The sequence below is a fragment of the Heloderma suspectum genome, chromosome 6 (genome assembly GCF_057233095.1).
Source record: "Heloderma suspectum isolate Gila_16-S chromosome 6, 16-S_ref, whole genome shotgun sequence".
Classification (NCBI taxonomy): Eukaryota; Metazoa; Chordata; class Lepidosauria; order Squamata; family Helodermatidae; genus Heloderma; species Heloderma suspectum.
Window position 1 is genome coordinate 75,595,557 of NC_139463.1, and position 26,611 is coordinate 75,622,167.

The 26,611-nt window shown below is 45.4% G+C and overlaps 1 protein-coding gene across 2 annotated transcripts in view; it reads left to right on the top strand.

Annotated features, from left to right (window-relative positions):
• The window catches only part of MYBPC2 (myosin binding protein C2), a 75,272-nt gene that overhangs the window by 12,447 nt on the left and 36,214 nt on the right, over positions 1–26,611 (top strand). The window contains exons 2-14 of one of the 2 annotated variants that reach the window (XM_084808304.1): positions 5,816–5,878; positions 10,339–10,368; positions 10,992–11,069; positions 12,864–13,012; positions 15,591–15,708; positions 17,203–17,248; positions 17,441–17,500; positions 19,189–19,397; positions 20,611–20,743; positions 20,898–21,022; positions 21,186–21,291; positions 23,828–23,994; positions 24,108–24,273. In XM_084808304.1, coding sequence (XP_084664430.1) covers positions 5,816–5,878; positions 10,339–10,368; positions 10,992–11,069; positions 12,864–13,012; positions 15,591–15,708; positions 17,203–17,248; positions 17,441–17,500; positions 19,189–19,397; positions 20,611–20,743; positions 20,898–21,022; positions 21,186–21,291; positions 23,828–23,994; positions 24,108–24,273 — 1,450 coding nt within the window. The remainder of the gene's footprint in view (positions 1–5,815; positions 5,879–10,338; positions 10,369–10,991; positions 11,070–12,863; positions 13,013–15,590; positions 15,709–17,202; positions 17,249–17,440; positions 17,501–19,188; positions 19,398–20,610; positions 20,744–20,897; positions 21,023–21,185; positions 21,292–23,827; positions 23,995–24,107; positions 24,274–26,611) is intronic. The other variant, XM_084808303.1, reaches the window with a different exon arrangement.

Below are 26,611 nucleotides of genomic sequence, written 5' to 3' on the forward strand. Positions count from 1 at the left end.
ACATGATATTCTGACACTTCCATCTAATAGATCAGATTTCCCCAACCTGTGGACCTCCAGATGTCTTAGGCTATAACTCCCAGAATCCCTCCATCACTTATTCATTTCTCTCCCACCCCCCATGATTTCTTTCTTCTTGGCCCATCCCAGCTCGCATTAAAACACATCAACAGAATGTTACCAGCCATCAGCTGCCTATTGTCAGGTCTTTGAGAGGTGTTGCCTGCAGGCATCTGTACTGATAGCTCAGCTCTACTTAGAATCAAGAGTTTACAGAAATAGGGATCATTGTGAGATCATTCAGACTAGCCCCAAACCAATATAGCATGTAGCAGCTCCTACATGCATGTGTGTGACTTCTGTGTTATATGCCCTTCATTAACTTTTCCTTTACTGACGTTTGCTTTATTAACTTTTGTCCTCCTGCATTTCTTTCCATATGTTAAAAAGGCTCATAGATGGAGGTTGTAGGCAAACGCATTTAAATATAATTGCTTCATCACTTAAAAGATCGATGAGATTAATCAGCAACAAATTATTTGGTTGGTATGTAGTACTATTATTGATACTAAAATGTGTGTACTAATGGATTCCATCTAGACTTGTCATGCTTAGAGTAGACCCATTCATATCAGTGGGAAGATTTCAGTGGGTCCGCTCTAAGCATGATTAAGGGTGCAAACCTATGCATGTTCAGTCAGAAAAAAGTCATACAACTCCCAGCATTCCTCAGCCAGCCATGTAGCAGGGTGAGGAATGCTGGGAGCTGCAGGACATTTTTCTGTCTAAACATAGATAGGATTGTGCTCTACGTGTGGATCCATCTCATTGTTAAGTTCCTGTGGACTAGAAGCTGGATCCAGATTTAGGCTCATGCAACTGGCTGGCAAAAAGCGGATGCCCCTGCCCCCTCGCCTCCACAGCAGCTCCTTCAGCCCCCTGAAAATGCTACATAGAGGGTCAGGAGACCAGATGAATGGGGTGAACTGTGGTGCGGGGAGAGGAGATCCCCGGAAATTGGGTGGAGACACCTTCCATGAGCGGGAGGCAGATTCTGGATACAACCCTAGGTTCATGTGTGATATGGTCTGATTAGCTCAGCAGAAGCATCCATTTAGAATGCCCATGGATGTATTTATTTATTATATTTCTATACCATCCAATAGCCAGAGCTCTCTGGGCAGTTCACAACAATTTGGGGTGCTTCCAGATGGAGACCCTTTAGAAGGCATCATGCAGCTATTCCGCCTTTTTCTCCTTAGCGGATTTTCTGTGGTAAGAAAATAAAAAAATGAAAAAAGTGGTGGGGAAAGGCAGCAGGGTTGTGAATGGAAGATGATGACTTCCTCTCTGTAAAATTCCATGAATATGGCAGGGCGAAGCCTCATCTGGAAGCACACCCTTTCACAAGTGAGGGCATGGTGATAATATCCATCCCCAGTTGATAGACCCCGTCATCTGGTAGTCAGAGGTAGACTCTCTTCGGATATGGCAGCATAGAGCTTTTTGTCATCATAAACATTGTAACAGCAGGGATGGGAGGATGTGGGGTAGCAGGACTTGGCCTGTGCCAAGGCAAGTGACTGTTCTCCTTAGCTCAAGTGAGTCCCCCTGCCCTGCATCCCTGCTGTTATCTCCAGTCTCAGATGGGAGATAACAATGGGGTTTCAGCTGCTGGAGCACAGCAGCAGGAGATTGGAGATAATAGAGGATGACCTCTGAGGGGATGCATCCAGCACCACCCTCTGGAGGAACCTCCGGAGGATCTGAGGGTTGGATTGGGGTGCCTGGCAGGCTGGATCCAGCTCACAGGCTGGAGGTTCTGCACCCCTGTCAACATTAGCCACCACTGAGAGACTGACTCTCCCATGCATTTCTCTAACCCCAAGGCTATTTTTGTCATTACAATATCCTGTGGGATTTATTTATTTATTGTATGGCACATTTACATTGCATTACAATAAAAACACAGAGCATAATAAATATGAAATGTAAAATATAAAATATAGACAGGAATATTACAAACGTATGTCTAGGTTACAGATATAGTTTTTTACTTCAGTTGTCACAGCTAGGAAATCAGCAAAGTCTCCACTGTAGGCTCGGTTTTGACACTCTGTCACTATATGTTGGATAGTTTGTTTTTCAGCCCCACAATCACAATTTGATGATGTTGTTTTGCCCCATTTATAAAGGGCATCTGCAAATCTACCATGACCCGTGCGAATTCTGTTCAAGGTTGTCCATATCACACAGGGCTGGTCAAATCCAGGTGGTTTTTCCAAGATGCAGGGCAAGCTTCAGCATTGTGGAGGGCAGTTTCCTAGCCAATGTTGTTTCCACGTGTTGTGGATATTGAAATCATCTTCTAGAAGAGCTTTAGCGGTAGAAATGGCTGGATGTCTCGATCTTAACCTGTTTTGCTCCAAGTAGGTTATGTCAATTAATATTGGTAGCTGGAGATGATCAATAATTTTCCAGTATTCTTGAAGAAGGGCGCTCATTCGTCTTGCATCCGGAGGTGGTACATGGCTCAAAACAGGCAGCCAGTATGAGGGAGTAGATCGTATCGTCTCAGTAACAATACGCATTGACTCATGCAGTTGTGTATCGATGTTTCTCGTGTGTGGACTATTAAGCCACGCTGGGACACAGTACTCTGCTGCTGAGTAAACCAGACTGAGTGCGGTCATTCTCAGCGTATCCGCTGTTGAGCCCCAGCTAGTGCTGCATAGTTTGTGTAGAATGTTATTTCTACTTCTCAGTTTAGCAGCAGTCTTCATCAAGTATTCTTTATAGGAAAGTGTCCTATCCAGTGTGACCCTAAGATATTTGGGATGCATGTTGTGATTGAGCCAGTTTTCCTTAAATTGAATGTTGAGCTCTCTGCCTGCTGATCTATTACAAAGGCGGAAGCATGTTATTTCCGTCTTTGTTGGATTGGGCTGTAACCTCCACTTACAGAAATATTTATCCAGTATGTCTAGATCAGAAGTGAGGACATCTTCAGTTGTCTCAAAGGATTTATGTTGTGTGTCTATAGTCCAATCATCCGCCAACTTCCTCGACTTTGTGTGCGGTATGTCAGCTATGTATAGATTGAAAAGGAGAGGTGCAAGAACTGAGCCTTATGGTAGTCCGTTGTTTAAAAATTTAGGGACGCTAGTATCCTCTCCTGTAGTCACAGAGAAAGTTCTTCCAGCAAGCATATTATCAATAAGTCAGGTAGTTTTTTGGCATGAGGTTACTTGTATTAATTTATAAAGTAGTCCGTGTCTTCACACTGTATCATATGCTATGCTGCACTTAAATCTATAAAAGCAACTGATGTTTTTTGCCTCGCCTGATATCCTGCTTCTATACAGGTTGTTAGTGAAAGCACTTGGTCAGCGCAGTTTTGTGCGGGGCGAAATCCAGCTTGTTCCACTGGAATTATCTGGAGTATCTTCTGGCTGATTCTATTATGTAGAAGCCTTTCGAGAAGCTTATAGACAGTGCTTAGCAGTGCGATTGGTCGATAGTTCTTGGTTGGTCATTTGTTTTTCCCAGTTTGAGTATTGCAATGATTTTTGCTTGCTTCATCTTGTGTGGTATTATACCTGTTTCCATAATATCCGAAAATAATTCTGCCAACCATCTTTTTGCATATTTTCCACAATGCAGGAGGAATTCAGGATGTATACCATCATGTCCAGGTGCCTTGCCAGCTTTTATATCCTTGAGTGTATTTGTAATTTCAAAGGGGGAAAAAGGGCGTGAATATTCAGATTGTTCAGGACAAGTAGTTTTAAGAGCACTAAGTTTTTGTCTAATTTGTCTTGTATGGACTTTGTCCCTTGTAGCTCTAGATGTAGACAATATATGTGCCGCAATCTTATTGGCTGAAATGTGTGTCTTATCATTTATTTTCTTCTTACTTGCCCCTAATTTCCACAGCAATGACCATGCTTCTCTACTAGACGTTTTAAAATTGAGCGATTCAATGGTCTCCATCCATTTCTCTCGCCATGCTATATCGAGGCTATGTAACAAGTCATCTGCAATGTCATGGTCTCCATTTAAAAAAAATTCTTGATACAGGTTCTCACAGGTATCATTCCACCCCAGAATGTATTGCCTGCGGTATCTTCTAGGAATAGCCTTTCTTGCCGCACATATAAATGCACCTGTAAGTCTCTCATAATTGTTGAATTTAGGGGAGATCCAGCTCAAGCATTTGTCTAGATTTTCAGTAAAGACATCCCATTTCGCCTTCTTGAAATTCCACCTTGGGCGGGGAAAGGATGACATCAGAGGTATACTTGTGCCAATTTCAATCAGAATTGGGCGGTGCTGGCTATGGGGGAAATCTGCTAGTACCAGTCGAGAGATTTTCCCTGACAGTTTTTCCTCGTTGGTGGTCACAAAACACAAACCAGGGTTGTATTCCTTTCTCCAAGCTGCCGATTTATATCTTCCTCTGTCCTTTGCATGGAATATCAAATACAAACTGTTATCATCTGCCCAGTTTACAAGTGCCTCACCATTTTCGTCAAGTTCACTGTACTTCCACTGAGTATGATAACTATTAAAATCTCCAAGGTAAACAGCTGGATGTGGAGGCAGAGGTATAACTTGTAGGGGCCAATTAATAGCCAGGGGTTTATATATGTTAATTATTGTTAATTCCCCTATTCTTACAGTTACCTCATGTATATTGTTGAGATTAGAGGCTGAGCACAGCTGGGCATTTTCAGTTGACGACCTTACATATGTTGCCACTCCATAAGCATGGTGGTATGTTGCTCCCAGTGAGTCATAGCCAGGGATCCTGCCTCTCTGTCTGATTTGTCCTGTGGGAACTTCATCAGGATGCACTGTGTGATGAAATTGTTTTGAATCCATAGTGTGTGTGTGTGTGTGTGTGTGTGTGAGTGTCTGTTTGTAAGGGTGGCCGTGTGTCCTCTTTTATAGAGGACAGTCCTCTATTTGAAGTGTGCCAGAAGACCAACCTCTGAAGGCATCCTCTGTGTGAAGGGCTGCCCTGTCCAATTCTGGTTTAAAGATAAAGAACAGTAAGAACTGTTGCCCATTCACAGTTAGCAGACTGAGCAGGCACACAGGTCACCTGGTCACAGTCCTCAACAGTATGGTGAGATGTACTGCATTTATCTTTGAATTATAATCATAATTTCTAAATGTGCATCTATACTTGTAAATTAGCATATGCACATTTCATGCAAATCACTATTTTGTAGTGACGCATTTCCCTTTATTAGTGATTCATAAGTGGCTATCCATGTGTGTGTTTTCTTTGGAGCCTAGAGAAAACCGAAGTAGGCAGGCAGGGCTGGCCCTATCATTAGGCAGAGGAGACAGCTGCCACTTTCTACTTTTATATTATCCCTGCTATTTCCGATGTTCTGGCTGTGAATGTTGTTGCTTATGTAGCCAAAACAGCACCATCCATGGACAACAGGGAGGTATTGGCAGGCTTGGGAGAATTCCAAGATTTGCGGATGTACAAAAAAAACTTCAGGTGAAAAAAGAAACCAAACACAACCCAGTGATGGCTGAGTTAGTGGCCCCAAATGAACTATGTGTGCGGTTGTGGGGTGGGGATGTGGCAGGGTGTGTGGGTGAAATGGAGTGGTTGGAATCCTAAACAGCAGCATTCCACACTGCAACATTTTGTTGCGGTCCCACTTATTGTTATTAATAATAAACAGCACATGTATTGAATCAATGTGCACAGTTGTCCACATGTGCTCAAGCAGCTTGCTCTTCCTGCCCCTTTATTCCTGTGCTGATCTGCCTTCCTTTCATCCCCCTACAGCAGCAAAGAAGAAGGAAGTGAAGAAAGAAGACCCAAAGGCAGCGAAGAAACAAGACCCGAAAGGTGGGATCAGGGGTCCCATTTTGAGATGTTGAAGCACGTGCTGACTAGCAGAAAGGCATGTGCCATGTTTGTGGGTTGGAAGACTGAAGAGCTCCAGGGAAATCCTGGTTGCTTTCCTGTGTTCTGGGTACTAGGATGCTGAGAACAGCCTCAGCAAGGGAGTAGAACAATACGTTGATGTACCACTTGAGAGGGACGGTAGAAAACCGCTGCTAGCTTGAAGATGGAATCAGGACGGACACCAGAGTCCAAGAAGCTCAGAGCTCACCCAGGCTGCTTCTGACAGGCCTCTCTTTCCAGCATCTTATACAGCCAATTTGAAAAAATGCTGACTTTCCCCACTCTGATGGCTGAAGCATTTTGTGCTTGATTTCCCAGGAAATCCTGTACATGCCATGGAACTGCTCACTTCAATAAAAAGGCCATGCAATCAGCTTGAATTGAAATCCTGAATTAATTAGATCTCCAGTTGGATTGGAGGGAAATATTTTGCTTGACAGATCTAATCTGGCCTTGAATTCCCAGAGCCGAGGGGTGGGGGTAGGCAGAGGCTTTGTGCACCCCATAATGTAGAATCTAACCAAAGACATACTGAATGTCCTCCCACCGCTGCATTAGTCTGCCACGTGTTGGCCTATTGCCCTAGAAAGCTCCAACTCCCAACTTATAAACTGCAGATCTCTGCTAGACTGTTTGAACTGAACTAACAACAAATTGTAAGATTATCACTTTTATTCAAAATGCTGGCCCAGTAAAAATGGGTGCTTTGCTGATTTTGCATCCTTACTTCGCGAGGTCCAGCACGGCACTGAGAACTATCCAAAAAGGACATTACTGCCTATTAAATATAAAAACCACAATTAGGCAAGAGATGTATTTTAAGCATCCAGTCATGCAATCCAGATTTGAACCCTGGATCTTCTTAGCAAAACGTACAAGCTGGTTTTATGGATCATGGGTGGCAGTAGAAAAAAACAGAGCTACGTAGTGTGTTAAGCCTCAAACTTTACTCCTCACAGCTCCGCTTGGGCACTGTTTTGGACTCTCTGTTCCTCTAGGTAATGGGTGTTCACCCTCAGGCCTGGGGACCACATCCAGCCCTCCAGGGTTCCCCAGATGCCACGCACTTTTCATCACCATGTGGTTACTGTTTTTCTCCCCAATCACTGATTGTTTGGTGGTTTTGCAGCATTTGTGCAGTTTTTCCCACATGCTAAAAGATTGGAATGCCTCTCCTAAGGCATACTAACTGGCAGTAACAGGTTTAAGCTAAAATATGCTGGTATTTTGGCCCCACCCCTTTTGGCTTCAGCACTGCCCACCACTGGAATGTGGCCCCTGAGAGCTTCTCTGAAATTGTATTTGGCTCCTGGGCTGAAGGAGATTCAACATCTCTGCTCTAGGTGCAGCATGGGAGACAGAAAGGGTGTGGGAGAGGAAACAATGCTCTGTGGATGTTGGGTCCTAGAGGGTCATGTAGCTGAATAGCTTGGAATTCTGAAGGAGTCTTCCCCAATGTGGTACCCGCCAGGTGTTTTGGACTACAAGTCCCATAGGCCACAGCCAGAATGGCCAGTGCTCAGGGATGGGGGGAGTGGTAGTTCAAAACATCTGGAGGGCACCACGTTGGGGAAGGTTATATGATTAGAATAAGAAACCTGCCTTATACCAGCCCAGGCTCTCTCTCTAGGCTCTCAGGCAGAGGTCTTTCCTATCAGCTCCTACCTGATCCTTTTAACTGGAGGTGCCAGGGATCAAAGCATGTGAACAATGTGCTGTACTACTGAGCTATAACCCCTTTCCCAAGGTAGGGAAGTGTAGACAGGTTTTGTGCATATTTATGGCCTAGGCAAAATATTGAAATTCAGGTCCCTTTCCTTGGAATCAAACCCTGGAGCTCCTAGGCCTTGTGATTCTTCTTTGCTAACCTCTCCTGCCCCATGGGGACCTCCTTCCATTTCCACTACCATATCAGCTAGGCCCTCTTCTCTGGCTCTTTTTCAGCCCTTATAACTTCAGATCCTCCATTCTTCCTTTGTCCCAGTGTTAACATCTGTAAAAATATTTTAGGCTACTGGGTGAATGTGAACAAATGGAAGATTAGGATAGACATTGCAAGAATCCTAAATCGTAGACTTGTGGTTGGCTTTCAGAGCATCTGCATCATCTTCAAATGAGAAATGAATGAATATTTTAAAATATTAGGTTGGATTAGTCATTACTAACTTAAGTCCCATTGATTTCAATGGGCCTAGTTTAAGTATGACTAAATCTGGATCTACAAACCAGAAAGGAGAAGACGACTCTGATGCTGAGTAATGGTAAGAACCTTTAATGTAGCTCTACAACTTTCGTAGTAAAACTTCCATCTTAAGTCTGGACCTAACCCATTCTGTTTGGGGATGAGAGAATTGTTTTTGCTTCAGGCCATTCAGTTTACAAATATCACACAATGGGTGGATAGAGATGTACATAGTTTCAGTGGCAAGCCCACTGGTGAACCACATTTACTACATTTTAGCCATGTATCATCTTCTCCCCAAGATTGAGATCAAGAGAAGCCTCTTTTTCTGGTTTGTAGCAGAAGCCAAGTTTGCATAACACTGATTGGCTGGCCCATCATGAAGCCACTTCCCATCCCCTTTCTCAGACCAGGTTGCGTGCAGTGCTGATTGGCTAGCCCTTGTGTCAAACATGAAACCACCTCCACCCCCCTGCCCCCCCCTTGGAGCTAAATTTATAAGTGTAATAAGCACCAAATGGACATTTGAGGTGATAATCATGGAGGCACTTGAAAAATAAAACCAAAGCAGATGTCCCAAATGAACCATGAAGTGGGAGAGTTTGGAGCCAGGTACAGGTTTCTTTTGAGCAGTGGAGGTGGGGTGAAGCAGAGCTCAGCCTGTAATTAGAAGAAAGCTCACAACTGCTCCTCTTGCCATGTTCTTCTATACAGAACCTGTGTGATTCTAAATATTTTGCAAGTCATACAACAGGATATCTTTGTAAAGAACATGTATGGTAGGCTGATTTTCCTGTTGAGGTCCATTTTTGTACAGTGCGATTGGCCCTGAGGGCTGCTACACATTACAGACAAACCCATATTGTGCCCTCATTGGCCACATTCAGATCTAACAACAAACAATGTCCTTCCACCGGCCCACTTTCCTCCTCACCTGGTGTGGCTGGGAAGATGATTTTGGAAGCACTTACTTCCACTTTAAACTAACCACAGCTTAGTGTTATGTCCAAACCTGGAAAAAAACTGGTTAGTTTTAACTGGGGTTGGTTGGAACAAGCCAACTTCAAGACATGAGTTTTGAAGCTGGCTTGTTTCAACGAACCACAGTTAAGACTAACCATGGTTTAGGGTTTGAATGTAATGCTACACTGTGGTTAATTGAAATGGGAAACAAAAGTTTCTGATCTCTTTGTGGAGAAGGGGGCAGGGAGCATGTGAGCCCAAGGTATGTGCATGTGACAATAAACCTTTGTTAATTGTTATGTTCAAACTGGGCCAATAAAACTCACACTTCAGCTCTTTAACTATATTTCTTCACCTCATGTCTGTCACAGAAAGACATTCTGGGGAGTCTCCGAACCAAGCATGTGCCCCATAAGGTGTTTTTGTGGTGAGAGGTTTCAAATTATTCTTCCTAAGGGATCAATGCTGGTTTTAACCTATAAAGCACTACATGGCTTGGGACCCCGATACCTCAAGGACCGCGTCTCTCTCTATGAACTTATCCAGTCCCTGAGGCTGGATTCAGAAGCCCTTCTTTGTGTGCCTGCTTTGAGAGAAGCTGGCAGGGAGGGGGGTAGTTTGGGGATGGGCATTTTCTGTGATAGCCCCACGTTCATGGAATGTTCTCCCCAAGGAAGCTTGCCTGGCACCAATCTTGCCACCTTTTTGGTACCAGGCAAAGACGTACTTATTTTCCTGGACATTTGGACATTAGTTAACGCCCAATTGTTGTGGGCTGCTTTTGTGGTGTCCATTCTAGGCTGTGAAGGAGGAGGAGCGGGATTTTGTGTATTGTGGATGAACATTTTTCGTTTTCTTAGATTATGTTTTTATGAAGTTTCTCTTTATTTGTATTATTGTACTGATTATGATTGATTGATTTTGGTTTTTACTGTTACAGATTTCTCTATTTGTGTGTGTAAGTCACTTTGAGTCTGCTTTTTACAGTAGGAATTGATGCATACGTCTTCTTCTTATTATTATTATTATGGAAGAAGATGAAAAATAAATGAATAACTATAATAATATCCTGGAATAGAATGGGAAGGGGGGTGGGAATGCAAATTTCCAGACCCAGGAGTATTTCCCAGACTTGCAAGCTTCAGGCAGGCTGTAATTCAAATGGAAATGATACTTGGAGTTGTGGGGAAAGGAGAAGGCTTCCAGGGCTGGGGTCAAAGGTCTAACGTTTTTCCCCCTCTTTTGTGCCCATCAGCAGCCGCTCCAGCAGAGCAGGCACCAGGAGGTGAGATCCAAATATTTCAGTGTTTGGGGGGGGGAGGAAAATGCCCTTAATTATGACTATTAATTATAAGTGGGTGGAGGGCTTGTATATTGAAGGGCTTCATAGGTATTTGTGCAGTGAGTCTCTCTGTACTTTGTATGCAGAGATCTACCCCTCCTAATATATAGCAGTCCTCGGTGCTCTCCCTGTGCCTGTGAGGGACATGAGAGACTTCTTCTGGTTTCCTAAGTTCCCTCATGAGTCACGCTGTCAGAAGCTGGGCCCCGTGCAATGCAGCATCCTCCCTGGGACCCCAGTACAGAGGTACCCACCTCCATGGATGGCCTGTCTGTTGGGGCAAAGAGGGCAGAGCCCCATCTGCATGTTTCCTATGTCCTTCTTGTTGCCCCTGTTCTTAAAATAATTAAAATTACTCTCTGTGCAGTGCTTCAGTTACATGAAGCATGCCCTAGATGTAGTTGGCTCCACCTGTGGGGCCTACCCTCCATCCCACCAGCCACAGTGGGCACCAGCTGCTGCTGCAGTACTTCAGCATCCCCAAATCACCCCAGCACTACTTTTGCCCTTAGAGCACTGATAAGATGTGACGCGCCATCATCCTTCTTCCCCTCTGTGTTTTTCAGAGGAACCCAAAGGGGAGCCCTCAACTCAGTCAGATGGACTCTTTATCAAGAAGCCAGAAAGCGTGTTAGTGGAGTGCGGTAAGTGGCAGAGCTGAATGGCAGCAAAGCCTCACAAAATCAAAGAAAATTCATGCAAACATTTTCTTTTAAAGGATGCTTGTTCTGTGATTTTGGTATGTGGAGCTATTTATGTGGAAGCTTCCATGCATTCTTCTACACATCTATTAAAGATTCAGAAGCCCTGTTCTTCTTTGCTTCTGGCCACTGTATGGGCCTAGGGACTCCAAGTGGTGCCTTTTTTTTGGTCTCACCAGTTTGCCTTCTGGGAAATGAGTGTTTTATGACCGGTCATCCCCACAATTGGAGCCATTTTATGAATGGGCAAGCAACCCACATGGCAGCCATTTTGTGAGAATGCCCACAATACTTTCAAAATTCCAAATGTGCCTACCCACCCAAGGAGATTGGGGACCACTGGTTTGGAGAGCTGAACTCTTCCCCTCACCGCAACTTCACTTTGTGGTGGTCCATCACTGCAGGCACTTTTCTCCCAACTCACCTCTGATGGTGCAAGTCAGCCAGATAGGGGAGAAAAGTGCCTGCCCAACAGAGTGCAGTGAGGTAAGGAGGGTTGAGGGGGAAGGATCCAGCACCCTTCACCCACGCATGCATACTCTCACTAGTTGTACTGTGCTAACAGCACTGTGTGGGCATCAGGTTAGGTGTTCAAACCCTTTAAGCTTGGGTATCAGTGATAATGACCCTGGATTAGGTTGACAACAGATAGGGAGTATGCAGATAGGAATGATGAAATCGAATTCACAGTGAACTGAAATCTGGGATAAACGTGATTAGTAGTAGCAATCTCCTAAACCATCCTTCCTCCCTAAACCATCCTTCCTCCCCAACCCGGTGCCCTACAGATGTGTTGGACTACAACCCCCATCATCCCCAGCCAGCATGGCCAATGGTCAGGAATTCTGGGAGCTGTAGTCCAGCAGATCTGGAGGGCCCCGGGTTTGGGAAGGCTAATCTACACTGACTGCAGCTGCTCTCTAGAGAGGAGGCCATCTTTTCCAGCCATACCCAGAGATACTGGGGATTGAACCTGGGACCTTTTAAGGGTGGCCATGTGTCCTATTTTACAGGTGTCTATTTGAAGGGCTGCCAAGTTGAAAGATCAAGAGCCATCAGAAGGGGGAGCACCCAGGGCCTTGAAGCTGCCCATCAACAGGTAGTGCCTGGGCGGCAGACTGAGCAGGCAGCTGCACAGGTCACCTGGTCACAGTCTTCCCCACTATGGGGAGATGTATTGTATTTCTATTGAAATTATAGTCATTATTGCTGAATTTGCATCTATATGAATAAATTAACACATGCAAATTTCATACAAATTGGTGCCCTCCTTTGCCCTTTTCTTTTGTGATGCATTTCCTCTTTTGGGGGGATGCGTAAGCTCAGTGGTACAGCACCTGCTTTGCACACAGAAGGTGGTCCCAGGTTCAATCCCCCAGCACCTCCAGGTAGTGCTAGAAATATTCCTGCCTGAAACCCTGGAGAGCCGCTGCCAGCTAGATGAACCAGTGGTCTGACTCGGTGTAAGGCAGCTTCCTTATGTTCTTATGTTCCTAAATGGCCACTATAAACCTGCTGCATGCAAAGCATATGCTGTACAACTGAGCTTTGGCCCTGTTCATCTTGTGGATGTGCACATTCAAAAATCCTGTGATGCACCATCTGTTGGATCTGGATCGACTCCCCTACAAAAGTATACATGTCTTTCTCGTATCTGTGCTGGATAAGAGAGGGTGATGAAGAGCGTGTTTTGGGTGGGGAAATGGATGTCCTGATGTCCATGTGTTTGTTTTACAGGGAAGGATGTGGCGATCAGCTTGCAGGTGAATGGGGCTCAGGTCCCTTGTGCACCCACAATCAAATGGTTCAAGGGGAAATGGCTGGAACTGGGGATTAAAAGCGGGCTGCGGTTCCAGTTCAAGGACACCTTTGACAAGGAAAAAAATGTGAGTCTCATAAGAAAGAGAGGCGAAATATCTGCTGAGTGCACACCTTCTATCTAGCAACCAGTTACCTTTTTAAACTCATTTCAGACTGCTTGTAACAATTATGGCAGGGGCAGGCAACCAGAATGGGTTAGGGGCATGGATGACTCCCCAACCAGCCCTCCGTAGGCTCAATGATGTCAGGGGGCAAAGTTATGTGCCCCTAACTCCAGCAGCCAAGGCCACTCCCTCCGAGGTCATTTGGTCCCTGTCACGTGTGTTGGACGATGATCCGGAAACTGACTTTGCTGTGTGCAGATCTTCTTCTGAAGGATTCTGGGGATTGTATTTTGCCAAGGCGGCTGAGAATTCTGTTATTATGAGATCTTTAAGTCACCTTCCCAAAAGAATAATTCTGATGTTAAACCTGTTTTGGCTTGTAAAGATGCCCTTAGAATGGTGGTGCTTTTCAGGACTCGTGTCAGTTGAGAGCTGGCTCTACAAGTCCTTGATTTGACTTCCTGTGTATTTCACTGTGTTTTGAGAGTTTGTCTGGTGATCCAGTAGGCTTTGGAGCCCTTTCAAATGTTCAATTTTTTTTAATGCAATACATTAACTGTGGGTACTCGGAGGTAACCGTTGGTACTCAGAGGTCTTTCCTCAAGGTGGCCCTCCTGTTCCAAGGAAATTGCATTTTCCTTGCATTCAAACTACAATATTTTGTCTCTGGGAAAAGGCATCCCCACCTCAGCTAGCATGTTCATTGTTCTTGAAAATGCTTTGTGAAATGTGGTTATGTGAGTGTCACAGGCACCTATTGGATAGCACCTGTGACATCAACAGTAACACAGCTCTTTCTCCGTTTCATTTTATTGGATTTAAAAAATCTGTATAAGCTGAGAACTTGCCTGCCCTATCACACAAGTTCTCATGTAGCCCTTCAGTTTTTTTTTAAACAGATGAACACTGGAAATTAAGGAGAATACCCCTCTCCTCTTAGAGCAATGCCTCCATCATTTTATGAACATTTAGTTGCCTTTTAAAACGTGTTTTAGCTCTTTGCAGCTGTGTGCTCCACTTTTTTGGTGCTGCAGTGCAACTTTCCCTTGGTTTTTTTAAAGGGATGAACATAAGTAGGGCCATTCCTGCTGTTGTTGTTTATTCGGTCAGTCGCTTCCAACTCTTCGTGACTTCATGGACCAGCCCACGCCAGAGCTTCCTGTCGGCTGTCACCACCCCCAGCTCCCCCAAGGTCAAGTCCGTCACCTCCAGAATATCATCCATCCATCTTGCCCTTGGTCGGCCCCTCTTCCTTTTGCCTTCCACTTTCCCTAGCATCAGCATCTTCTCCAGGGTATCCTGTCTTCTCATGATGTGGCCAAAGTACTTCAGTTTTGCCTTTAATATCATTCCCTAAGTGAGCAGTCTGGCTTTATTTCCTGGAGCCATTCCTACTATCAAGCTATCTCTCAATAGCAGGGATACTCCTTCATCCCTCCACTAAGTGGGGACAGGATTTGCTATCGGCTGCTGGACTGGGCTAACATGAGTCCACTGCTAATGATAAAAACCAGCTTTCTTAAACATCTGGAAAGTTCCTCAGCCTCAGGCCTTTGAAACAAGAAATATTACTCAGTGTAACAGAGAATAGGAATGGAAAACTCACTGGCTCCAACCTAGTGGAACTTTAGGCATGTCAAAGATCCATTGAAATCCATGGGACTTAAGTGCTTTCTCAGCCCTCCAAATGTGTTGGACTACAACTCCCAGCATCCCCAGCCCCCATAGCCATTGGCCAGGATAGCCCTGGAGGGGATGGAGGGGAATACTTGCGGAGGCAGATTAATGGTCAGGATGAAGGGGTGCTTAAAGTCGCCATGCCCACTGATTCTCCAGTGAAAATCTCCCCAATGAAGCAGATTTTCCACCACCCAAACTAATTTCCGGTCAGATTCACAGCCTGGATGAGGGGCATGAAAAAGAAAAAAAGGCCTGTTAGGCACTTGCAGGGGGAGAATTGGGTGACAAGGAAGGATTAAGCCAGGGGTGGAAAACCTCAGCCAGTCTGGGGTCTTAATCTGGCCAACCTGTGGTTCTCAGATGGCCATGCTCCCACCCCCTTTCTCCTGACCACGAATCATTTGATGGCTTCCTGGCTTTTGTACAGTTTCCCCCCCATTCTAAAAGGGTGAAATGCCTCTCCTAAGGCTGTTACCGGCTGCTTTTTCAGGCTGTTAGAAAGCTTTAAGCTAAAATATGCTGGGCTGGTACTTTTGGCCCTGCCTCCTTTGTCTTTGCCCCCCCCCAGAATGCCCCCCCCCGAGGCTTTTCTGAAATGGAATTTGGCCTTCAGACTGAAAGAGGTTCTGCAACTTGTGGGTTAAGCATTCCCCTCCTGCTAGCTGATTTTCTACTGCTGTTGCCCCCCTGCCCCCAATTTGGAAACCCATGTTCCTGTTGTAACATCCATTACTTTTCATGGGACTCATGCATGCCTGACTTAGTCTTGATCATGCCCATTATATGCTAGAGACACCATGGCAGAAAGGATTGGCACCAATGAACCTTTCCTATGTTTATTGATTGCTTACTCCCGAAGATTTACACCTATGACGTAAAAATTGGCAAAGTGGTAATCGGAGACCGGGGCGACTATCGTTGTGAGGTGACCGCCAAGGATGTGTTTGACAGCTGCACCTTCAACATTGATGTGGAAGGTACCACCAGGAGCCTTGACTCAGAACCCTAGATGGCTTGATCCCTTCCGCCACCCTTTGGTGACCTTGTCCTTTCTGGTGATCTTTATAGTTGGCCAAGGGCCGTCCTTGTGTGGGCCCTTCAAATGCGACATATGAACCATGAGAACAGGCTGATTGGCATTCTCAGTGGCTGCTTTCCACCTCTGGGACCCTCTTCCTCTGGATGCTTATTCCTTTATTTGTATGTTTGGATATCTAGCATACCAGCAACACCCTCCTGTCCCAATGGCAGGTAGCATCAGTCAGATGAGGTAAAGAGGCTTCCTTGTTCCCAAAGTGCTTGTAGCCTTAGAAAGAAAGGCATAGAATTGGGGGAGGGGGTTACAATCTAAAAAGGCTTACAATATAAAAAGACATGACACACAAGGAAAAGGGGATGGGAGGGAAAAGGAGAACAAATTCTATGCTAGGCACAGAGGAGGAGACTTTTTTATATATATTCCTCTATGCCAAGAGTGGGCAACTTGTGGCTCTCCAGATGTTTTGGCCTATGACTTCCATCAGCCCCAGTCGGCATAGCAGTGGTGAGGGATGAGAATTGTAGGCCAAAACAACTGGAGGGCCATAAGCTGCCCAGTCCTGGCATAGAGGAATATATATTAAAATGTCTCCTCCACCATGGCCAGCATAGTATTTGTTTTCCTTTTCCCTCCCATCTCCTTTTCCTTGTGTGTCATGTCTTTTTAGATAGCCTGCAGGCAAGAACTGTCTTATTTTACTGACTGATTTTAAGCTGCTCTGGGAGCCTTTTTTTTGGCTGGACAGGATAAAAACACTATACATACATACATACATACTTACATAAATGCAGTGGGCTGTTAAAAAGGGATGAAGTTCTCCACGATGGTAGTGCAGATAAGTAATTTTAGACTCTGGACTTAATGGACCCCCTCTTTAAAGAGGGCCCATTACAAGGGGGGATGTTTATGGCCTTCATGCCCCCACAACTTTAGATGGTAATGGGTATTACTTCACTTACTTTAAAATGTAGTTAGCCAGCCCTGCTGCATTGTGAGGGGCCCTGTCCTGCTCATTTTGCTGGTTTAGGGCCCTGGACCTGTGTCCCAAAGTCCTGCCCTGATGACACCACTGACCCCAAGAGGTCACTCTCAGCCCAAAGCAGCCAGAATCTAGATCACCAGACCTCCTTCCATCCATCATCTCTGGTTACTAACTTCCCTGCTCTATCAGATTGCTCCACTCCCTTGCTCAAAGAACTCAGGGGTGGCCTAATCCAATCAACCATCTCCCTTCAGTGCACCCAGAAGCCCCAGATCTCCTGGCCCCAGCACAACACAATGATACTGATGAGGCAGCCTTGAGAAGGAGGAGGTTGTGGGAAGATGGGCTCCATTTCTGCTTCCTAAGGGTTTAAGCGGAGATGCCCTCTCTCAAGGAAAGAGGAGGTTTAAGACTTGCATTTTAGAGGTGTTTTCTGTTCTTCTCTTCCAGCACCAAGGACAGAGGATAGCAATGTGCTGCAAGCTTTCAAACGGACGTAAGTGCCCGTGGCTAGAGCGTGAATCCTTGATTTCGGTTGTGGGAGGCTGGGAGCCTAGAGGCACCTCGCCCACAGCCATGGATAGCACCGCTCCTTTACTCTCTGCAACACCCCCTGCTGGCAGGCTGAACCAGTTCAGTGGGTGCCGCAGTGGGGTGACCTCATTTTTTTTTGCTCTTCTCCTTGCAGAGGGGAAGGCAAACATGATGCTGCTGGAGAGCTGGACTTTAGTGGGTTGCTCAAGAAGAGGTAGGTGAAGACTGGAGAGTGGGATACATTAGGGTGGGGTGATGGAGGATCTTCAGCCAGCTGAAATGCAACCTTTTGGATTGTAATTAGAAATGCAGATAATCTCACAAAGAAGTGTTACTATGTAAACTTTAATGGTTACGTGAAGTAGGAGCTTCACCAAAGAAAAGGAAAGAAGTAACCAGCCTTAGATTATTTTCTTTGTTCTCTGACTTCCTCTGTGCTAATCAGTCACAAACAATAGTAAAACTTGAAGGCCTTGTTATCACCTCATTCTCTTGCTGGAACAAGTAGGGTTCATTAATTACTCTGACACTCTGGCTGATGATGTCACTGTCCCTGCTCTGAAAAAAAAGTCCCAGGACTGTGCTCCCCTGCATTCTTCCTCAATGATACCAGGGGTGGGCAAAAAGTAGATTTCCAGATGTTTTGGACCACGTCCTGATGATGGGCCATGCTTCCAAAGGCTTCTGGGAGTTGAAGTCCAAACCATCTGGAGGGCTGACTACCCCCGCCCTACACCACTGGTTGAAATATCAAGACTTAAAACCAATTGAACAAGGGTTAAAAAGAATGCTTGCTCAGCTGAAACATTTTTCCAGGAAGCCTTCCTGGAAAACCAGCCTTGCTTTTATTGGCACTCTTGTTTTTTAAAGAATAATCTTAATATCATGTTTCTTCTTTTTATCTTTTGTTCATTTTATCTGTTGTTGTTCACTGCTCCAGAATCTGTTTAGATGTGGAGCAGTATACAAATGTTGCAAATAAATAAATAAATTGCTGTTCTGCAGTTTCTTCTTCAGAGAATAAGGAATTTTCAAGTACTAGATTTTAGCAAAACTTTGTATAAGAACTTCTCCCTTGGAAGTTCTTGGAAACCCACTCAGATGTGGGCCCAAGTCTAGAAATGTAAGTGGATCAGTGTAAGTGAATCCACTAGGGTGATCCTGTGGTCAAAAAGGTTATGCATAGACTAGTACATAAAGCAGTTCATAATGAAGGTCAGGAGCCCAGTTACAGACAGACAGGAGATGAACAAGGAATATCAAACTATGTGGGTTGTGATTTGCTTCTAATAGAATACTGGCACTGGGGAAGGCCAATCAGGGAGCCATGTTAGAAGCCAATCAGGGAATGCTAAATTCCTTGCAATGGATTGCTGCCATTGGGGAAAGCCAATAAGCAAGCCAAGTGGGAAGCTGATCGGGCTGAGGACAGCAACTGTGAATGTTAGGGAGATTCTCCCACAGCCTGGTCCCCCAGTTTGGTGCTCTGACCAGCCTCCTACCCACAAAAAGCTCTGTGTGGAAGAGATGGTAATAATACCAGAGCAATAATTGCTGTGATCAGAATTGGAAACCTCAGCCCTGTGGGCTAAATTGTACCTCTTCCACATTATCTGGTTCATTGACATTTCTCTGTGGTTCCTGTAAATTTGTTCTACCCTTTTTTTAATCTGGCTTCAGGCATTTGCATGAGCTATGATGGTGGGAGACAGGCTGGGTTTGACTCGATATAATTTCCTATGAGAGGTGTGTGGGAATGGGGGTGGGGGAATGCCTGCTTATGGAGGCAATGTGGTTTCTTATCCATGTTAGCCATTGAGAGTAGGGAGCAGGAGAGTAGTGGTGATTCTAGAAGCTCACACTTGAAGTGTCTGTCCTCCTCCTCTTCTTCACTCTCCGCAGAGAGGGTCTGCAGGTGGAAGAGGAGAAGAAGAAGAAAAAGAAGGATGACGATGACGATATGGGGATTCCGCCAGAGATCTGGGAACTGCTGAAGGGCGTGACCAAGAAGAGCGAGTATGAGCGCATTGCCTTTGAGTACGGCATCACTGACCTGCGTGGCATGCTCAAAAGGCTCAAGAAAGCCAAGGTGGAGATCAAGAAGAGTGAAGGTATGAGAGGGTCGAGGGAATATGAAGTGTTTTCTAGATTGTGGCAGCATGCCTTGAAGCCATCTTGGCAGGCTGCATGAGCTATCCAGGCAAAACCCACACTATGATTTCCCAGCAATTTCCATGGCAGGCCTAGTGAATTGTGGCTTGTGTGTTGAGGAAGGAATCCTATGCCACGCTACACCTTGTCTTCTCAGTTTCCAGAGGGTAGTTGCTTAGTCTGTTGCAGCAAGTCTTGTGGCACCTAAAACACTCTGTTACAGACTTTGAAGTGGCCACTGCGGAGTAAAGGAACTTCAAAGGGAGATTAGAAGGAGAGACTGCTGAGTTAGAATTCATCAACAGGCTTAATTCTGCCACCAGAGGCTTGAATTGGGATAACGGATTTTTGTCACGCTTCATGTGTGAATTGATTTACCTAGTGCCAGGATGTTTGTCATCAGCAACAGCTGCTCTGTGAATGACCACTGTTAATGTGATTGTCACCATCAGTACTTTCTGCACTGAATTTCCTTCTGACCTCACTGTTTACAATTCTTCCCCCTGCCCCCTGCCCATATGTACCTTATGAAAAACCTGGAACTTTTCATAATACCCCATGCAACTGATGAAGTGGACTATACTCCATGAAATTGTATGCCACAATAAATGTGGTAGTCTTTAAGGTGCCACAAAACTCTGTGTTTTTGTCTTCCTACACTTTCTATTTTGTACTGAAGTATGGGAAGCCATCACACCCTGCCCCCATCTGACTACGATGGTGCACCTGACTTCAGTGATGGGGGCCTGGGAATTTCCCCTGAGATGGGAATTGAGGTTCAGAGGTTTAGGATAGGAAGGGACTGTGGGTGAAGCAGGAGTCACCGAATGCTGCAAGGGAGTAGAAAGTGGATTGGTGCAGACGGGGCAGAGTGAGGCGGTCACTTCAGGTGGCAGATGCTGGGAGGTGGCAGCAAGGTGTTGGAGGAGAGAGCTGGAGGCTACACAATCTGCCTTCTACCCCCTAAACTAGCCTACTGCCTTCAGGTGTGGTGGTGCATGCTGTCCCATCACCAGTGTTGAAGAAAGATTAAGCTGCCAGTCCAGTCGGCATTTGTACATGGAATGGGAGGGCACACCATCTTGTCTACCTTAGGCAGCAAAATATCTTGAGCTGGCCAGGAGTGTGGAGTGCAAAACGCATTTCAGGTTCCTATTCCCCTTACCTTTGCAGCCTTCGTTAAAAAACTGGACCCTGCCTACCAAGTGGACAAGGGTCAGAAGATCAAGATGTGGGTGGAGCTGAGCGACCCAGATCTGAAGATCAAATGGATGAAGAATGGGCAACTGATCAAGCCCAGCAGCAAGTGAGTCTGGGTACCCAAGGATGCCTGGTTGGTGTTTTCTGAGAGTGGCATTCTGGTGTGTGTGGAAATGGGAACGTCATTGCAGGCATGAGTGGGGCCCTCTAGATTCATCTCTTTGGCTCAGCTGCACGTACCTTTTCCTCCCTGCGGGTAGGTTCATTTTTGAGAACGTGGGCAAGAAGCGCATCATGACCATCTCCAAGACAACACTGGCCGATGATGCAGCCTATGAGTGCGTCTGTGGGGATGAGAAGACCTCCACGGAGGTCTTTGTTAAAGGTGAGGACAGAGGGAGCGTGGGCGAGGGCAGTGTGAGCTGGCAAGATGGCAGGGCTAGGAAGATGCAGTGGCATGCTTGAGGGCAGGCAGAGGGGACTGGCTGGTGAGGTAAGAGGGGAGGGTGCTGATCAGGGTCCCTGCTATGCTGTTTGTCTGTCCCTAGAGCCACCCGTCCTGGTCGTGAGTGGCCTGGATGATCAGCAGGTGTTTGTAGGAGACAAGGTGGAGATGGCAGTCCAAGTGTCTGAGGAAGGAGCCCAAGTCATATGGTAAGTTTCCTGCCTGTCCTTCCCAACTTTCTCTTTCTTGCCCTTCTAGCCATCTGCCATCCCCACCTCCACTTCTGGCTTCTACAGAGCTACCTCTCGAAACTTCCAATACGTGTGCTACTTGCAAAAGGACCCAGGGTCAATCCCTAATGTCTCCAATTCAAAAGACAGAATAGTATTAGCAGGTGATATAAAATTTCCACTGCCTGAGGCCCCAGGGAGCTGCTGTCCATCAGTGTCAACATTATTATGTTGTATCATACTGCAGTATAATACAACTGCAGTGTAATTATATTATACTGCAGTATATAATTATATAATACTGCAGTATATAATACAGTATAATTATATTATACTGCAGTATAATACAGTCAGTATTATACTGCTATCCCAGTCTGATCCGGTATTGTTGACACTGACTGACAGCAGTTTCCTATGGCCCTATTTAGTTATCTTTCCTATTCAAAATTCAGTTTCTTCTGTTAAGATATATTGGAGGTGCAGCTAGATGTGTTGTGCTCTAAACTGAGTTCTGGCTCTTTGCTAAGCAAATACAGGGATGTATAGAATAGAATAATCAAGTTAGTAAGCAAATGGTCAAGCACCGTCTAATCAGACACATAGGGGCTTTCCAGAGCAAAGTCTGAGGTGCAGCCAAAGTCAAAAGCCAGGAGATCAATCAAGTAAAAATACAGTCCAAAAGCAGAGTCAGGTAGAAGTCCAGAGGTCAGTAGCATGGAAGTCCAAACACACGGCAAGGCCAGGGAGAAAACAAGATGCAGAGACTATAGCTGAAGATCAGACATTTTTTTCAGCAGCTCTCAAATTACAAGTGAGAGCTGATATAGCTAGAGCTACAAGAGCCCCACCCAGTGCTCAGCTGCATCGCATCAGAGGCTTGTCAGATGTGCTCATGAGGAGAGCCCAACTCATGAGTAGTCCTGTTCAGTAAGTGAGCACTGCTTCGCTTGGCCACTGTCCTATCGTGGATCTTAAGGTGCCGGCATTCTTGAGGGCTAGGTGGTGGCTGAGCATCCCCTTTTGTCTCAGAAGCTCATCTCTCTGTCTCTCCAGGAGGCAGATTTGGAGGCATCACCCCTGAGGGTCCCAGACCACCTTGGCCAGTGCCAGGGTCTTCTGAGGGGCCAACTGGCTCTGAAGGTTCTGGTTCCTCCTCCGAAGATGACTCAAGTGGTGGCATGAGACCTTGGCCCATGACAGGATGTGCCTCTCTGTTGTAGGGCAAGCTTCCCCCTGCAACTGCTTCTCTTCTGACACACATACCTGGCTCCAAATTCAGTGTGGAACTTTGTCCCATTCCTTAGGAAGGCTCCCCCCTGCCCCCGCCATCCCCATGTGTCTGGCATACTTGGACAGTTAAATGTTTATGTGGCATTTTTAAAAACAACCATCTGTTGGATTGGGTTGAAACATTCATCTGGGGAGGGATGGTGGTGGTGGCTTTGTGCTTACAACAAGGTCCAGCCCAGTCAACGCTCTGTACAGATTGCTGGGGAGGGAGTTTCCTTGGTGATTGCCAAAAGGTCAAGACAGCCCCAAATCTGTTCAAGATATGTACATTTGTATGCAGCCAGAGAGGGTTTATTTATTTAATGTGCTTATAATGTGTACTTCCTTTAGAGAGATCAGAGCAGCTCATATAGGTTTCCCACTGCTCTCCCTTCCAGGACTGATCAGATCTATGTCCACCTAGCTATAACACTAGATACTCTTGACCATTCATTGGAAGCGAAGTGACCCAGTCCTTGTCCAGAGGGCTTACTGTTGTCTCTGTGGTCTCATATCCCCTGTCTTGCACCTAAAAAATGATTGTGGAAGACACAAGTCTTTTTAACATCAGAAAGTGGTCCATCACAAAAACACTTTCTTTTCAATTTTTAAATCTGGATTTCTCCATAAAATCAATTTGGCATGGGAAAATGGGTCAAACTGTAATTGGCGTGACATTATACACCACACACCTCTGATGGCTGAGATTGTGGGAGGAGCTCTGTTCATCTTAATAGGCCAAGAACCTAATGCCATCCATTTGGAGAGAGGCTCCAGACAGGAAGATTCCAAAAGTGACCAAGGTGGAAAATCAAATATAAGTGGAAAAGACCAAAATTAAGTATGGGTCAGCAGATAAGTCTGATGATATGTAGCAAGTTCTGGAAAGCCAAACCCACCTTCTTTAATTGGAAGTTGCATCGTTTTCAAAGATATGCTTGGCAGAAAGGACCCTCACCCCTGAATTTGCGAAACAAAGCATTACACTTTGGAAATATTTGCTTGGTATATGTAAGAGGATCTCATGTCTAACATAAACAATTCGAGGTGTAGTATTCATCCTGACTGTATTAACCTGACCCTATAAACTCAACTTTAAAGATGCCCACAAGTCTTTGTAACATCAGACAGCATTCGACATGTTCTGTGCATGAGACCTGTTCCTACTTGCATCATAGACACCCCACTGTCTTCCTGCCTTTGCCCGCTCTCCATCTTGACCTCTTTTCCTTCTCTCCACCTCCAGGTCAAAGGATGGTGTAGAGCTGACCCGTGAGGAGACTTTCAGGTACCGCTTCAAGAAAGATGGCAAAAAGCACATCCTCATCATCAACGAGGCCACCAAGGAGGACACTGGGCTCTACCAGATCATGACAAATGGTGGCCAATCAGAAGGGCACCTCGTGGTTGAAGGTGTGTGGGAACTGGTGGAGTAGCAGACGGAAGGGCTCCTACAGGGATCTGGAGGATTTTCCTGGTGGGATGTTGCAGGATTAGACCTCTCCATCTCTCTCTTGCTAACCCAGACAAACAGCTCGAGGTAGTTCAGGACCTTGCTGATCTTACTGTCAAAGCTTCTGAGCAGGCTGTCTTCAAATGTGAAGTTTCAGATGAGAAGGTAACTGGCAAATGGTACAAGAATGGAATTGAGGTCCGGCCCAGCAAACGCATCACCATATCTCACAAGGGCAGGTGAGCATAAAGGGAAGGCAGTGCTGTGTTTAGGGCGAGGTGTGTATGTGTAGGGATTTGGGGACTCTGTGGCTCTACTTGCACCCCCCCCCCCGCCCTTATGTACAGCTGAATCTGCTGTGGTGTTGTGGGTAGAGTGTAAGATTTCAGCATAGGAAATCCAGCATCAAATCTTTGCTTGGCTGTAGGTCTCATTAGATGGCCTTGAGCAAACTACCATGTTTCTTCCTTTATTTTTTTTCCAAAGGAAGGAACAACAACAACAGCAGCAGCATCAACAGCATATTAAACAGTCAAATTATACGACTATTTCCTCTTCTTAACAACAAAAATAGGCTTGTTGTTTATTCGGTCAGTTGCTTCCGACTCCTCGTGACTTCATGGACCAGTCCACACCAGAGCTTCCTGTCGGCTGTCGCCATCCCCAGCTCCCCCAAGGTTGAGTCCGTCACCTCCAGAATATCATCCATTCATCTTGCCCTTGGTCAGCCCCTCTTCCTTTTGCCTTCCACTTTCCCTAGCATCGGCATCTTCTCCAGGGTGTCCTGTCTTCTCATGATGTGGCCAAAGTACTTCAGTTTTGCCTTTAATATCATTCCCTCAAGTGAGCAGTCTGGCTTTCTTTCCTGGAATATGGACTGGTTTGATCTTCTTGCAGTCCAAGGCACTCTCAGAATTTTCCTCCAACACCACAGTTCAGAAGCATCTATCTTCCTTCGCTCAGCCTTCCTTATGGTCCAGCTTTCACAGCCATAGGTTACTACGGGGAATACCATTGCTTTAACTATGCAGTCCTTTGTTGTCAGTGTGATGTCTCTGCTCTTAACTATTTTATCAAGATTTGTCATTGCTCTCCTCCCAAGAAGTAAAAGTCTTCTGATTTCCTGGCTGCAGTCAGCGTCTGCAGTAATCTTTGTGCCTAGAAATATAAAGTCTGTCACTGCCTCCACGTTTTCTCCCTCTATTTGCCAGTTATCAATCAAGCTGGTTGCCATAAGCTTGGTTTTTTTGAGGTTGAACTGCAACCCAGCTTTTGCACTTTCACCTTCGTCATAAGGTTCCTCAGCTCCTCCTCGCTTTCAGCCATCAAAGTGGTATCATCTGCATATCGGAGATTGTTAATGTTTCTTCCAGTGATTTTAACTCCAGCCTTGGCTTCATCAAGCCCAGCACATTGCATGATGTGTTCTGTGTACAGGTTGAATAGGTAGGGTGAGAGTATACAACCCTGCCGTACTCCTTTCCCAATCTTAAACCAGTCCGTTGTTCCTGCTCTTACCCGTTGTGGTCTGCTCTTACCGTTGCTACTTGGTCGCTATACAGATTCCTCAGGAGGCATACAAGATGACCTGGTATCCCCATACTACCAAGAACGTGCCACAATTTGTGATGATCCACACAGTCAAAGGCTTTAGAATAGTCAATAAAACAGAAATAGATGTTTTTCTGAAACTCCCTGGCTTTCTCCAGTATCCAGCGAATAGTGGCAATTTGGTCTCTAGTTCCTCTGTCTTTTCTAAACCCAGCTTGTACATCTGGCAATTCTCGTTCCATGAATTGCTGGAGTCTACCTTGCAAGATCTTGAGCATTACCTTACTGGCATGTGAAATAAGTGCCACTGTTCGATAGTTTGAACATTCTTTGGTGCTTCCCTTTTTTGGTATGGGGATATAAGTTGATTTTTTCCCATCTGTTGGCCATTCTTGTGTTTTCCAAATTTGCTGGCATATGGCATACATCAGCTTGACAGCATCATCTTGCAAGATTTTAAACAGTTCAGCTGGGATACCGTCGTCTCCTGCTGCCTTGTTATTAGCAATGCTTCTTAAGGCCCATTCAACCTCACTCTTCAGGATGTCTGGCTCTAGCTCACACTGTCAAATCCATCCCTGATATTATTATCCTTCCTATACATATCTTCTGTATATTCTTGCCACCTTTTCTTGATCTCTTCTGCTTCTGTTAGGTCCTTGCCATCTTTGTTTTTGATCATACCCATTTTTGCCTGGAATTTACCTCTGATGTTTCTAATTTTCTGGAAGAGGTCTCTTGTCCTTCCTATTCTATTATCTTCTTCCGCTTCTGCGCATTGCTTGTTTAGAAATAATTCCTTCTCTCTTCTGGCTAACCTCTGGAATTTTGCATTTTATTGGGCATATCTCCCCCTATCACTGTTGCCTTTTGCTTTCCTTCTTTCTCGGGCTACTTCCAGTGTCTCAGCAGACAGCCATCTTGCCTTCTTGGTTTTCGTTTTCTTTGGGACATTTTTTGTTGCCGCCTCCTGAACAATGTTGTGAACTTCTGTCCATAGTTCTTCCAGGACCCTATCTACTGAAT